This window comes from Hemitrygon akajei, chromosome 2 (assembly GCF_048418815.1).
Source record: "Hemitrygon akajei chromosome 2, sHemAka1.3, whole genome shotgun sequence".
In the NCBI taxonomy this organism is placed as follows: Eukaryota; Metazoa; Chordata; class Chondrichthyes; order Myliobatiformes; family Dasyatidae; genus Hemitrygon; species Hemitrygon akajei.
In genome coordinates this window covers 88,357,174-88,371,818 of record NC_133125.1, presented here as the reverse complement: position 1 = coordinate 88,371,818, position 14,645 = coordinate 88,357,174, and the positions used below count along the sequence as shown (strand labels likewise).

Here is a 14,645-nt window from a genome sequence, read left to right as displayed (position 1 = left end):
TTCTTGTGTTCTGTTTCTGTTAAATGTGTTTCTTGTAAAAAAGCTGTATCTCCTTTCATTTTCTTAATTTATGTTAAAACTCTTTCTTTTCACAGGTCCAATAATTCCATTAACATTAAAACTTAAAAAATTAAGTTTCTCCATGTTGCTATGAGTTTCTCCCCAATCATCCAGGCAAAGAAGAAGAAAAATATAAGAAAGATAACTAATATATAAGAAAAAAAACAAAATACCCCCCCACTAATGTTGCGAATAAAAAGAACACAACATTACCCCCCCCCCCCCATTTTTCGGGTCATGGCAATCGCCATGATCGTACACACGAAACTCGCAGCTATCGATCAGGAGCTCCTCCAGCTCCCTCGCAAAAAAAAAAGAAAATATATTAATAAAGAAAAAAATAATTAATGTCTCTACTCCCAATTAATACTCCTCGACCATTTTATTTCCTCTTATAATTGTCCATCAAGTCCAACCTTGTTCCAGTTTTCATCATTAGTCCATTTCATTTCTATAATTCTTTAGTCCTCTTCATGGACATCAGGTAGTTCTTGTACAAATTTCTCCGCTTTCCGGTAGTCAACGAAGAATCTTCTTTCTCCATTATCCAGGAAAATTATCAATTTTGCTGGATAGCTCAATAAAAATTTATAGCCCTTTTCCCATAAAGATTTTTTCACTGGATTAAATTCCTTCCGCCTCTTCAACAGATCGTAGCTTATGTCTGGATAAAAAAAAAACTCTTTTCCCTTCTATTATCAATGGCCCTTTTCTCTTTTTAGCACCTTGAGTAGCTGCCTTCAAGATCATTTCTTTACCTTGGTACCTTAAACATTTTATCAAAATTGATCTCGGATTTTGATCTTGTTACGATCTTGGTCTTAAAGCTCTGTGTGCTCTTTCAATTTCAATTACTTGACTTCCTTCTTTCATTTCCAAAATTTTCGGAATCCATTCTTGAAAGAATTTTATTGGATTTTCTCCCTCTGTACCTTCCATAAGACCAACAATTTTAATATTATTTTGTCTACTAAAGTTCTCAAGTGCATCCATTTTTCCCAACATCCGTTTTCTTTCTGTTGTCCAGGCAAGATTATCGTATTCTACCTTATCTATTCTTTCCGTGTTTTCTTCTATTTTTACTTCCATCTCTTTGACTTTATTATCCATCTTCTTTTGTTTTTCCACCACATTATCAAGTGTATTCTGCATCCTTCTTATATCTGTTCTTATAACTTTAAATTCATTCATCATATCTGTTTTTATAACTTTTAATTCATTCGTTATATACATCAGGATATCTTTTATGTCTCCTTTAATCTCTTCTTTCTTTTCCTCTTCTTCTTCCTCTGAATTTCCCAAATAGTCTGTTTCTACTTCCGATCCACTTCCAATTTCACTTCCAGCCGTAGTTGAGGTTTGTTGTTTTGTTAATATCTGTTCATGTATACTTTCGCGCATGCGTTGTTCTTGCCGTTTCTTCTTAGAGACCGCCGACATTGCTGCAACTTCTTTTCCCGCATCATCAAAAATGCCATGTACTTCATCGGAAGGAGATCCAACTTGAGTCTGAGGCTTCGCCGAGGCGGCTAGGCCTTTTTCCCCGCCGATTTGCGCCGTCTTCGAAGTAGTAGCTTTCTTTTGTTTCAGTTTAGGAGCCATATCAAAAGATAATCCTGAGTTGCTTATAGTTAGTTTCTAATAGATATTTAATAACTCTTCTTCATTTAAACCCTATTTCATTACTTTTTGCGAGGGAGCTGGAATCCCAACGTCTCGACCCTACGTCATCACGTGACGTCCCCCCCACCCTTTCTCTTCTCTTCACCTGACCATCACCTCCCTGAGATGCCCCTCCTCCTTCCCTTTTTCTCATGGCCCACTGCCTTCTCCTGACAGATTCTTTCTTTTGCCCTTTACCTCTTCCACCTATCGCCTCCCAGCATCTTTCTTCAACCCCTTCCCCAGCCACCCACTGTCCCCCTCACCTGGTTTCACCTATCGCCTGCAAGCTTGTACTCCTTCCCTTGTCCGCACTGATCCTGGCTTCTTCCCCCTTCCTTTCCAGTCTTGTTGAAGGGTCGTGGTCTGTAACGTTGACTGCTTCTTCCTCTCCACAGACGCAGCCTGACTTGCTGAGTTCCTCCAGCATTTTGTACGTGTTGCTCAAGATTAAGTCCACAAAAGTTCATATTTACATCGTAAGCCATTGATCTAGATAACTTCCCTCGTAGTTTAAGAAGCAGCTGAAAAAGAGACCGGTTCACTGTGAGAAACATACCACTCTCAGACAGTGCTCCGGCCCCGTATTCAACAACTCTTAGAAATGCTAGGTAGTAGTTCAAATTCAACATCCACAAACGTATGCAAAAAGTGAAACTGACAGAAGTTTGAAGTTCACCAGGAAATCCCACATCTAATCATTCAGTGTCACTTATTTTCACAGCAGGAATATTTGAAGTGTGAGCGTTATAGTTTTCTTTCAGCTCTTTGCAACATTAATTTTCTTAAGAAGTGCATTGACTGATTAAAATCAAGACAGATGCTTACAAACATTACAAATCATATGAAGTAAAAAACATACTCAAATAGAAACCAACCTGCTTGCGGGGTAGTTTGAGACAATGGCTGATTCTGTTGAGTGTTAAAGTGGATGGGGGCTATAGGCCGATACTGCTGATTGGAATGGGGGTACTGACCTGGAGCACAGAAACAACTAGGCAGCTGAAAGAAAAGCAGAACAGTTCTTGTAAAGGATTGTTCCCTTAATACATTATCTATCAACCGATTAAACGCACTAAAAGTTTTTATACAAATTATATCATAGAAATAGGACTTAAAGACTCAACTCAACATTTATTTGTTTTCCACTACCCTCCCCAAATAAAAATACCAATTACCTTTTAGAGTCCCAAACTATTATACATTGATATAGCCAGTCTGCACAGGGATTTTGTTAGTATGTTCTTAAATATCAATAATCAGTATATAATGTTGTCACAATGCATGTTTCACGCTCATTACCTAGTAATTAGCATTAAATATGCATCGCAGAAAGCATGGCGGTATCTGGATGGATCATGGCTTGTTATGGCAACTGCACTGCCCAAGACCACAAGAAATTGTAGCTATGAATGATCACAAAATCTAGCTTCTCCTCCATTGGGTCCATATACACTTGCTGCTGCTTTGGGAAAGCAGCCAACATAGTCAAATCTCTCAAGCATCCTCTGAAGTATATCAGAAGTATAAATCAGCCTTTACCCTCTTCGATCAGGTACAGCATGCAAAAGCTTGAGAGTATGTGTCACTAAGCTCAATGACAGCTTCCATTTTGCTGTCTCGAATGGACTTCTCATGTACTACAAGAGGAACTCTTGATCTCCCAATCTACCTCTGTGGCCCTTGCATTGTCTACATGCACTGCATTTTCTCTGTAATTATAACATGATACACTGAATTACATTCTCCTCCTTAATCCCTTGATATATATTAATATGGAATGCCTGGTTGGATGGCATGAAAACAAAAGTACTTCATTGCACATGACAATAATAAACCAATACCAATTCCTCTGTCAATCAAACCCAATGACTGCATTGCTCTAAGTGGCTGATTAACTTTAACTTCATACATATCTGTTTGCAACAATGTTAATTGTGGCAACTTGTTAATCATGAAACCCACTGAATATTGAATAGGCTGTATAGTGTAGACATGGAGAGGATGCCTTCAATAATGGAAGCCAAGGAGCAGGGAGCACAGCCTCAGAATAGAACGATGCCCCTTTAGAACAGAGATGAGGAGAAATTTATTTGGCTAGAGGATGGTGAATCTGTGGAATTCATTGCCACACATGGCTGTGGAGGCCAAGCCACTGGCTAGGTTTAAAGCAGAGGCTGATAGATTCTTGCATCAAAGGCAGGAGAATGGGGTTGAGAAGGAAAAGAAATGAGCCATGACTGAATGGTGGAGCAGACCTGATAGGCCAAATGGCCTAGTTTTGCTCTTGGTCTTTAATCTTGTGTTCTATTCATTCCTTTTTCCCACTGGAGAAACTACACTTTGCTAAAATAATGTGGCTGTAGTATCAGTTATCCACTGGTTCCTTCCAATTTAAATGGACCTTTTTAAAATAAATTTATCTATTTTATAAAAAAAACTCATGAGCTCACACTTGCACATAGTCCTGTTTCAATCTAATGGCTGACAAGACTCATCATAGACATTCTACAGGAGTAAATGAGTGGACAGTCTGTGCATTTTGGAATAGTTTTCTGGTAGATTTTGGTTTTTTTCCACAATACCAGAAGAGACAAGAGCAGAATTTGGCCATTCAGCTCATCAAGTCTGCTCCACCATTTCATCATGGCTGAACCCCATTCTCCTGCCTTCTCCCCATAACCTTCCACGCCCTGACTATTCAAGAACCTATCAACCTCCACCCCAATGACCTGGCTTCCACAGCCTGCTAACCCTTTCAGCCACAATTACCCTTTCTTTTTCAGAATCATTCTTGTGAACTTCTTCTGAACTCTCCAATGTCCGCACATCCTTTATTAGCTAAAGGGCCTATAACTGATCACAACACACCAAGTGAGGTCTCACCAGTGCCTTTTAAAGCCTCAGCATTATACCCTTGCTTTTATATTCTAGTCCTCTCGAAATGAATGCTAACATTGCATTTGCCTTCCTTACCAACAATTCAACCTGGAAGTTAACCTTCAGGGAATCCTACACAAAAACTCCCTTTGCATCTCTGATTTTTGAACTTGCTCCGTTTAAAAAATAGTCTATGCTTTTTTTCCTTCTACCAAAGTGCATGACCAGATACTTCCTGACATGGTATTCCACCTGCTGATTCTTTGCTCATTCTCCTATCATGCTCAGTGATATAATTACCAGTGACAAGCACAGCTGATCCCAACAGTAATTTAGTAACACAACTGAAAAAAAATTTTTTAAAGCACAATATTAGTAACAAAAAATAAATCATTTGCCACGGTTTTGCCCAAGACCTTAATTTACTGCTCCATCCGCATTGCTACTGTCATGCCTTGCCTTTTAGAGGATCTGCCAGTTACCTTAAGCCTGGTCAGTCAATTTTACAACCATTTCCTTTCAATTGCACAAGTCTTTAGATCTTATAACAGCATCTACTGACGAACCTCATCAAAAGATGTAAATTCTAGAAGGCATTTGACATTATTCTGGCCACTGCTTCAGTCATCTCTTCAAAATGTCAATCAGCTTAGTCATGCATGAGCTACCCTCAATAAATGTATTTGTGGCCTCTTTGATCTACTAAGATTGGAGGGAACTTATGCGAGCCTACAACATTTTACTTCCTGCTTTTTGTTCTTTGCAGTTATTAACGAGCAAATTGGCAAAATCTGTTTTCCAGGGTTTAAACTCATAGAACACTACAGCACAGTAACTGTCCTCTCGGCACACTTATTCTGTGCCAAAACTGTTAATCTGCCCAGTTCCATCAACCTGCAGCCTGACCATAGCCCTCTATATCCCTCCCAGCCATTTAACTATCCAAATTTCTCTTAAAATATTGAAACACATATCCACCACTTCTGCTGGCAGCTTGTTCCACACTCTCACCACTCTGAGTGAAGAAGCTCCCCCCCTCATGTTCCCCTTAAACATTTCCCTTTTCAGTCTTAACCCATGACACTTAGTTCTAGTCTCACCTAACCTGAGTGGAAAAGCCTCTGCCAATACCACTCATATTGTATTCCTCAATCAAAACTCCACTAAATTTTCTATGCTCAAGGGCGAATGAAGGAAGATTTGATAGAGGTTTCGTTCGAAATTGTTTTGGTTTTAAACTTGTTCTTCTTTTAAAATGAGGCAAAAGAATTACATTATCGTTTAGGACACTGCAGTGTAGCTATACATATTTCATTGCCTGTGCAGGGTATTTGGATGTCTCAAAGCTGTAAAAGAGATGACAGAAATGATATCATAATATAGTTCTCTGCATACGAATTCAAAGTATTTTGTTTAATTTAAAACTGAGGTCTTAACTCTGAGTAAGGCAAATTACATCTTGAGGTACCATGAAGCTACATTAAAAGTTATGCAAACAAAAAGCAATGACAGGCATTAAACGAATTAATAATTAGTTTACAAGTGCTCGTTTAGGACAAAGGAAATCAACAATTTGATCCAGCTGCAGCTATCAAAAGAAACTAAGGACAGTATTAGATCAAAGGAAAAGGCACATGCACACTGCCAGAAATAAGAGCAGAAACCCAAGGACTGGGAAGATTTCAGAACTCAGAGGATTAACACATTGATGGGGGAAAAAGTAGAATAAAATGGTAAGACACGTACAAAGTGAGTTCATTTGGGTTCCTTATGGATTGAGACAGAAAAAGTTATACTGGAAAATAAGGTCAAGGTAAAGAAATAATTTCACTGAAGATACAGAAAACTTAATGGCACTAGATTTAAATGAGCATTATTATAGTTACAATTACAGAAATTAACAGAATTTGAGGTGAAAAGTCCCTAGGCAAAACAACAGCCTTTTGCACAGTTTAGAAAGCAGCAAATATAACAACAGCATTTGAGGAAGACAAAAACTTTTTCTCAGACAAGTTATTTTAATATGCAACAACTATTTAGGAAGTGGTAAGAAGGCTCTTAGAAATGGAGGATTGTGCAGAGTCAATATCGACACATGAAAAGAGAATACATGACTAGTCTTGGAAATATTTTGAGCGGCTTCAAGCAGAATAAATAACAATGAACTAATTACATCAAGTAATATCACGCATGAAGCGCCAATAGCGTTATACTGTTTACTTTTGAAACTTGTGGTGTGCACCTTGATTCTGAGGAATGGTGTTTCATTTGGCGGTACACATGTATACAGAGACGTTGAATGAAGATGAACTTAACTAACTTAATGTGCTTGATCTTGCAAAAGCCCTTCACATAAGGAGCTATACAAGAGATTAGCACACACAGCTCTAGGGTCAATTAAAGAATGAAAACAGGGATTTGGAATAAATAGGTCATTTCTAGCTGGGAAGTTATGATTGGTGGCGGCACCCCAAATTTCACAATCTGCACCCACGATTCAAATAAGGGTATCATATGTAAATTATCCAAGTTTCCCCAATGATATGAACTATGAGAAGCATGCAGAAGGACTTCAGTAAAATATAAACAGTGCAACTGAATGGCCAAGGGTATTCTGAATGAAATATGAAGTGGAAAAATGTGAGGTCATCCACTTGGGAAAATGGTGAGACTGAGAAGTATTGGTGCTCATGCTGTGGCCAGCAGCTAAAACTCTACAAAACATTAAGAGACAAGCCCACTTCACATCAGCATCAACTATTGGGAGAAAGGAAGTGGAACCAAACAACTGACTAAGCAAATTCGGGGTAGATAAAAGATTAATAGAGTAGACATGGTTGTAAATGTGACTAAGATTAGGGAAAAATGCAGCAGATACGACTTAATTACTCAACCCCTGAATGAACTATCTCAGAACCACGAGGGTCTTGATTAAGCAGAAAAGATATAAACACCATCTTCAGAGCAACCATCACAAAAGCAAGACCCAGAGTTCAGAGGTAAATAAAGACTACATTGTCAGAGTTAGTGTCATGAATTAATCTTCTGTGAGTAGTAAGTCTTGCGTATTATAATTTAGTATACTCAATAACACAACAAGTTAAATGCACAATTATACATCTAAAGTGATGAAAAATATAAAAATGTAAACAGTGCAAGAGAGCAAAATAGTGATAGCGTTCCTGGATCTTTCAGAAAGCAGCTGTTCCTAAAACACTGAGTGTGTGTCTTCAGGCTCTTCTGCCCTCTCGCCACCCCACCCCCCCACCCCAGAGAAGAGGGCACGTCTTGTATGTCAAGGGTCCTTAATGATCAATGTTGCCTTCTTGAAACATCGCCTTTTGAAGATCTCCTTGATGGTGGGGAGACTCGATTGAGCTAGCTGTGTTTAACAGCACTTAGTCTCTTTTTCTGATCCTGTGCATTGGCATCTCCATACCAGAGACTGGTGCAAACAGTCAGAATGCCCTCTATGGTACACCTGGAGAAATCTGCTGGTCTTTGTGACAAACCAAATCTTCTCATATGCAATATAGTCACTGGCAACACTTGACAACAGTTTGAATGCTTCTTTGGCTATAAACAGTTGATTTGCTATAAAAACAAGTGGATCAAAGAGGAAGCCAAGCAACACACGCATAGCTGGGGGAGCTCAGCAGGCCCAGGCAATGTCCATGGAAGGAAATAAACAGTCAACATTTCAGACCGAGACCCCCTTCTGCACAAATTACTGGAATTTTTTCTTAAAGCAAACAAGTAGGAAGACAGAGATAGACTCAGCCAGCCCTATTATGGGCACAACCCTCCCCATGATTGAAGGCATCTTCAAAAAGCAGTGTTTCAAGAAAGCTGCATCCATCACCAATACAATGGCCTTCATTGGAAGGGAATTTGAATATAAAAGTGCTTTGGTCCAATTGTATATGGCTATGGTGATCCACAACTGGAATATGTTTTCTATCTAAGGAAGGACATAATTCTGACCGAAAGAAAGTGCAGCACAAGATCACCAAGCTGATACTGGGAAGGCTGATTTGTCATACAAGAGATAAAGCAAAATGTATCAATAATTCCAGAACTTAAAAAAAATGAAAGATAACATTTGAAACTTACAAAATTCTTACAGGGCTTGACTGGGTAGATGTGGGAATCACATTCTCTTTGGTGGTATCAATATGCCAAAAGAAATGGATGCAAAATCAGGACACAGATAAGGAGAACTTTCTTATCAGTAGGTAGTGAGTCTTTGAAATGTTCTACCCAAGAGGGCAGTAGTAGCTCAATCACTGGCTATATTCAAAACGAAGATGTATATTTTTTAAGATATCAAGGGCATCTGTGAGTATGAAGTTAGTGCAGGGCAGTGGTGCTAAGGTAAAAGACTACCCTTGATCTTACTGAATGGCAGAACAAGGACAAAGGCAAACCAGATGTACGATGGGGAGCATTCTGCCTGGTAGCATCACAGCCTAGTTTGGAGGTTCCAGTGCACAGGATCACAAATGTCTGCAGAGGGTTGTAGACTCAGCCAGCTCTATCATGGGCACAACCCACCCCACCATTGAAGGCATCTTCAAGAAGCAGTGTATCAAGAAAGCTGCGTCCATCACCAAGGATCTCCACCACACAGGCCAAGTCCTCTTCTCAAAAAAAAATAAACATCCGGAAGGAGTACAAGACCTTCAAGACCAATATTAAATGATTCAAAACAGCTTCTCTTCCCCCCCCCCCACTCCCGACCATCAGATTTCTGAACAGCCCATGAACACTACCTCCTTTGTTTTTGTAATATTCTGTAATTAATGCCGACGTGTCGTTGCACGAGATGCATGTCACATAAGTCAGTAATAATAAAACTGACACTGAGTCAATCACTTTCTTCCACCCACTTAAAATCAAGTCACTTTTCTATATATTCATCATTTATTATATACCCATAACTGCAAATAGCCTAATATTAATTTTGTTATGTCTGTATCCTTAACTTAGTATCAATTTCACAGGAAGTTTTGTCTCGCAAATACAGATGGTAAATCAACAACACTACTGTCATCAGTTTTCAAGAGGGTAACATGTTCCTCCCAAGCTGTTCTTTATAACTATGAATCTGAACTCAATTTATCACATCTACATTGAAATCCATTGTTAACAACCAGCACAGGGGCAGCCCACAAGTACTGCCACACATTGCAACACCAACATTACATGCCCACAATGTTCCACAGAAGAACACCAGCAAAACGAGACCCTTTCCCATTCCTCCCACCCACTCATATACACAGCCATTCAACCCGAGGACAAGCCATTACCTTTTTAGTAAGGAAATAAACCTTAGTTTTACTCAGTGCTTCATTAAGAAAACAAACCCTTCATTCCAGAAATTAGATTAGTTAATATTCATTGCACTCCACTTTTGCATACTATATTCTGATCTCACCAAGGTATTGCATAATTACAATAAACAAGTTACCCCTACAGGAAAATTTCTCTGAAATAAATTTGCTTTACTTATTGACTATGCAAGTCAGGCACAAGGATACAAAGGTCCTCCTGAACACCAAGAGTCTCACTTTAAAAATATTCTACATTTTTATTGTTCTTTATGAATAACCTCTTAAGTCCACCCCATAATTCACATGCAGCTCACCATCAGCAAACTTGGATACATTACACAAAGTCTCCTAACCCAAGCAGAATGTAAAGTTAGTTTATCAGCCCAAAAATAATCTAATGACTCCCATTCTGTTATGTCCATTAATAAATCCTTAATCTAAACAATATAGTACCAATCTTAAGATCCTTAATTGTGTGCAACTTTCATTATAATACCGTTGAAAATTAAAACACCAGTTCACTTAGTTACTCTTTTATAACAACCTTAAAAAAAAAGGCAATGATGTCAAATACTTTTCTTTATCCCATCCAATCACATTGCTAGCTTTCCTTGACAACAAATGTTCACATTTCCCCTATGATAATTAGACAAAGTGGCTATATATTTAATCCACTATCTGGGTCACAGTTTGTCACTTTCTAATCTGGAGACCATTCCAGAATCTAAGCAACAGTGGAAGATGAAAAACATTGTAGCTTTAAGGGTAGAGCCATCTTTTTTCCTATATGGTTTAAAGCACTGAACCTACGGCACCAAACATTTTGTTGGCACACAGCATGCAGTGCCACCCCTTGATTCTTTAAAGCAGTGATACAAAGATACGTAATGATAATGCTTATTGCCAGTGAATGATATATTACAACAGGAGAGCAGTGAGATGTTTTCACAGGAAATGGCTTTCGCTTCTTGATGCCAACTAGATGGTTGTGAGAACATTTGGTGTTGGATGATTGATACATTTTGAAACTCTTGCAAACCGGGTGTACACGAGTATTTAGATAGTAAATGGTTGGGCCAGTTGGCATTGGGTTTGCACTGTTTGTATTTCTTCTTCTGTCATTTGTGTGAACACTGGATATTCATTGATAATAATGGTAAATACTGTATATATCACCATGGATACAAATAGTTCATTGTAAAAATATAAATATTAGTTGAACTATATTATTGTAAGTTTACTGGTGAGATAATTTTCAGAAGCCTCTACCCTTTACCGCTTGTTCAGAATATTACATACACTAAAGAAACAAAAATATTCAAACTGAAGAAACAGCAGAGATTTTCAGAGTGGTGGAGTGTAAGGTGATAAAACATTCTTGATGAAGGGTTTCAGCCCAAAACATCAACTGTTTATTCCTCCCCATAGCAAAATGCTGCCTGACTAATGAGTTCCTCCAGCATTGTGTGTGTTATTCTGGATTTCCAGCATCTGCAGAACTTCGTGTTTATGATGAAACATTATGCAATACGTTCCAATGTAATGCTGTGCAGGATTTCCTCCCTAAGGCAGAATTATGAAACTTTATAAATGGCATTGTGATGAAAATGAGCAAGAACAAAAGGAACACATTTCAAGAAAACAGCAACAAAAAATGCTTTTGTTGTCAGTTATTACAACAATTTCCAACACAGTTGCTGCTAGTTTTGAGGCTTCAAAGATTGCTGCTCAACACAGAAAACCACTGTGTGATGAGTAATATGTTACAGAATCATGGCTAGAGAGCACTCTCTTTTTTGACAATTTTCCAGAAAAAATAAAAAATATTCAGCACATTAAGGCCTTGCTAGTAAAAGCTTGAATATTAATGATGGAAACAAATGTAGCAGACCAAATAACAAAAGATATTTGTTCATGTGGATTTACTTCTACTTGTCTTGACGAGAGCACCAATGTTACATCATCAGCTAGGCTAGACATTATTGCTCGATTTTGTAGAGGTGATGGAAGTTCTTTGCGAAAAACTGGTTAACATGGTAACATAACCTAAACAACCACAGGGATTTAAATATGTAAGGAGCAGTAAAAGAATTGTCTGTTCGACAAGTCAACCTTTCAAAAATAGTTTCAATGACAATTAATAGTGCACCCAGCATGATTGGCAGGACAGGTTTTGTCCATCTGTTGGACATCCACTGACATTGCACGGTAAACGAGAAGGCTTTGTGTGGAAAAGCTGGCCTTAAGGAACTTGGAGAGTTGAAAACTGTCACAAGGTAATTAATTTTATTTCTTGGTGTGCTCTGAAAGAGGTGAATTTGTTGTACATGGGACTACCCACATGCAACAATGTTTATTGGTTTAGTGATGGCTCTGACCTTGAAAGATTTATTGAGTGGATAAAATCATCTTTTTTTGACAAATGCAAAAGCTTCTTGTTAAGAATGACATGGCTTTGTGTAGATTTACAGATGGGCATTTTTTTGCAAATTTCTCCTCACATTTAAGCGACTTGAGCACCGAATTACAGAATTCAGGCAAATCACAATGTTATGTTTGTTTGATATTGTAAAAGCCTTTGAAATCAAACTGGAACTACTTAAATGTGATGGCAAAAATGGCACTTTTAAATATGTCCCAAACCTTTAAAAAAAAATTGGAATTCCTGAAAAGACAGACTTTCAGAGCCTTTCAATGCAATTTTTGTGCATCATTGGTTCAACTATTGAACAATTTTCTTCAAGATTAGTTCAGTTCATTTGAAAAACTGCAAAATTTATGAAGTATGCAGACAGTGTAACATTAAATAAATTGATTTGGAAATGTTGCAGTGGATTGATTTGGATAATTTTGAAATACAACTGATTGATTTACAAAGCTGCTCAATTTGAAGGCAAAAATTTGCTATCTTAAGAGTTGAATGAGAAAATATTGGAGATAATTTAGCTACTGGATCAAAGCATAATAATCCAGACAATGAAGTTCTGAAATTCCATTCCTGAAACTTTTAACTGTCTGAAAAATCTTGAACACATGGATGTGAGTCTTTGTACATATTTACATACATACATACATATAGTGCCAATAAAAAGTATTCACCCCCCCCCCCCCGGAAGTTTTCATGTTTCATTGTTTTACAACATTGAAAAACAATGGATTTAATTTGGCTTTTTTTTAAAACACTGATCAACAGAAAAAGACCCTTTTATGTCAAAGTGAAAACAAATTGCAACAAAGAGATCTAAATTAATTACAAATATAAAACAAAATAATTGATTACTCAAGTATACATCCCCTTTAAAATGACACTCCAAATCATCACTGGTGCAGCCAATTGGTTTTAGAAGTCTCTTAATTAGTTAAATGGAGATCACTGTGCGCAGTCAAGGTGTTTCAATTGATTGTAGTAAAACTACACCTGTATTAGTAAGGTCCAACTGCTGGTGAGTCAGTATCCTGGCAAAAACTACACCATGAAGATAAAAGAACATACCAGGCAATTCTACAAAAAGGTTATTGAATACTACAAGTCAGGAGATGGATATAAGAAAATTTTCAAGTCACTGAATATCCCTTGGAGTATAGTTAAGTCAATCATCAAGAAATGGAAAGAATATGGTACTGCTGTAAATCTGCCTCGAGCAGGCTGTCCTCAAAAACCGTGACTGTGCACGAAGGGCACTAGTGAGGGAGGCCACCAAGAGACCCATGACCATTCTAGAGGAGTTACAAGCTTCAGTGACTGAGAAGGGAGAGACTGCGCAGACAACTGTTGCCCAGGTGCTTCAGCAGTTGTAGTTTTATGGGAGCAGAAAAGAGAAAGCCACTGTTAAAAAAAAAACAACTCACATGAAATCTCGGCTTGAGCACTTTGACACGAAAGTGTGTGTGTCTATCTATCTGTATATAAATTTTTAAAAAGCTAAATTAAGCCCACTGTGATTCAATTTTGTAAAGCATTTAAACAAGAGAACTTCCCAGGGGGCGGTGATGGTGGTTTTGGGGGTGCATATATGCATGTGTATATGCTTGTTTGCATAAGGCAAGAGTGGGACAAGCGGCAGTTTCTCTTCCCTTTCCCTTTCCCTAACCATGATTTCCCCTTTCATTGCCCCCTTCCTACTCAGTCCACAAAGACCCGTACCTGAATCAGGTATATCATCACTCCCATGTCATGAAATCTGTATTTTTTTGGTTTTGTGACAGCAGTACAATCCCTGCAGCACACCATTGGCCACAGGCCTCCAACCTGGAAAAGCAACCCTCCAACTTTCACCCTTTGGCACCTTCTATCAAGCCAATTTTGTATCCAGTTGGCTAGCTTACCCTGGGCAACACAGACGATCCAACCTTCTAGATTCTGTCAAAGCTCTTGCTGAAATCCATGTAAAAATGTCTTTTGTCCTACTCTCATCAACTCCCTGGTCAATTCTTCAAAAACATGATTAAACTCTTGAGACAAAATCGATGCAATGCTCCTCAGACAGGATGAAGAGATCAATACTCCCCAATGCCATTCGGCTTTACAATTCAACCGCCAGGAGTAAGATATGTTAAAGTTCCGGGGTTAGGACTCAATGTATTTAAGTAAACTACTTAAGAACTTTTTAAAAGCTATTATTAATGCTTTTTGAGAGGGTGATTTTAGATGCATATCATATTTTTACTGAGTTAAGTATTGTATGTAATTAGTTTTGCTACAATAAGTGT

At 38.1% G+C, this 14,645-nt stretch overlaps 1 protein-coding gene across 16 annotated transcripts in view; it reads right to left on the bottom strand.

Annotated features, from left to right (window-relative positions):
- LOC140714366 (R3H domain-containing protein 1-like) overlaps window positions 1-14,645 on the bottom strand; it is a 160,318-nt gene that overhangs the window by 46,276 nt on the left and 99,397 nt on the right. For all 16 annotated transcript variants that reach the window (XR_012095870.1, XM_073025577.1, XM_073025603.1 and 13 more), the window contains one exon: window positions 2,601-2,724. Coding sequence is in view for 15 of the 16 variants with exons in the window: in XM_073025577.1 (XP_072881678.1) it covers window positions 2,601-2,724 (124 nt within the window). In the remaining variant the exon portion in view is untranslated. The remainder of the gene's footprint in view (window positions 1-2,600; window positions 2,725-14,645) is intronic.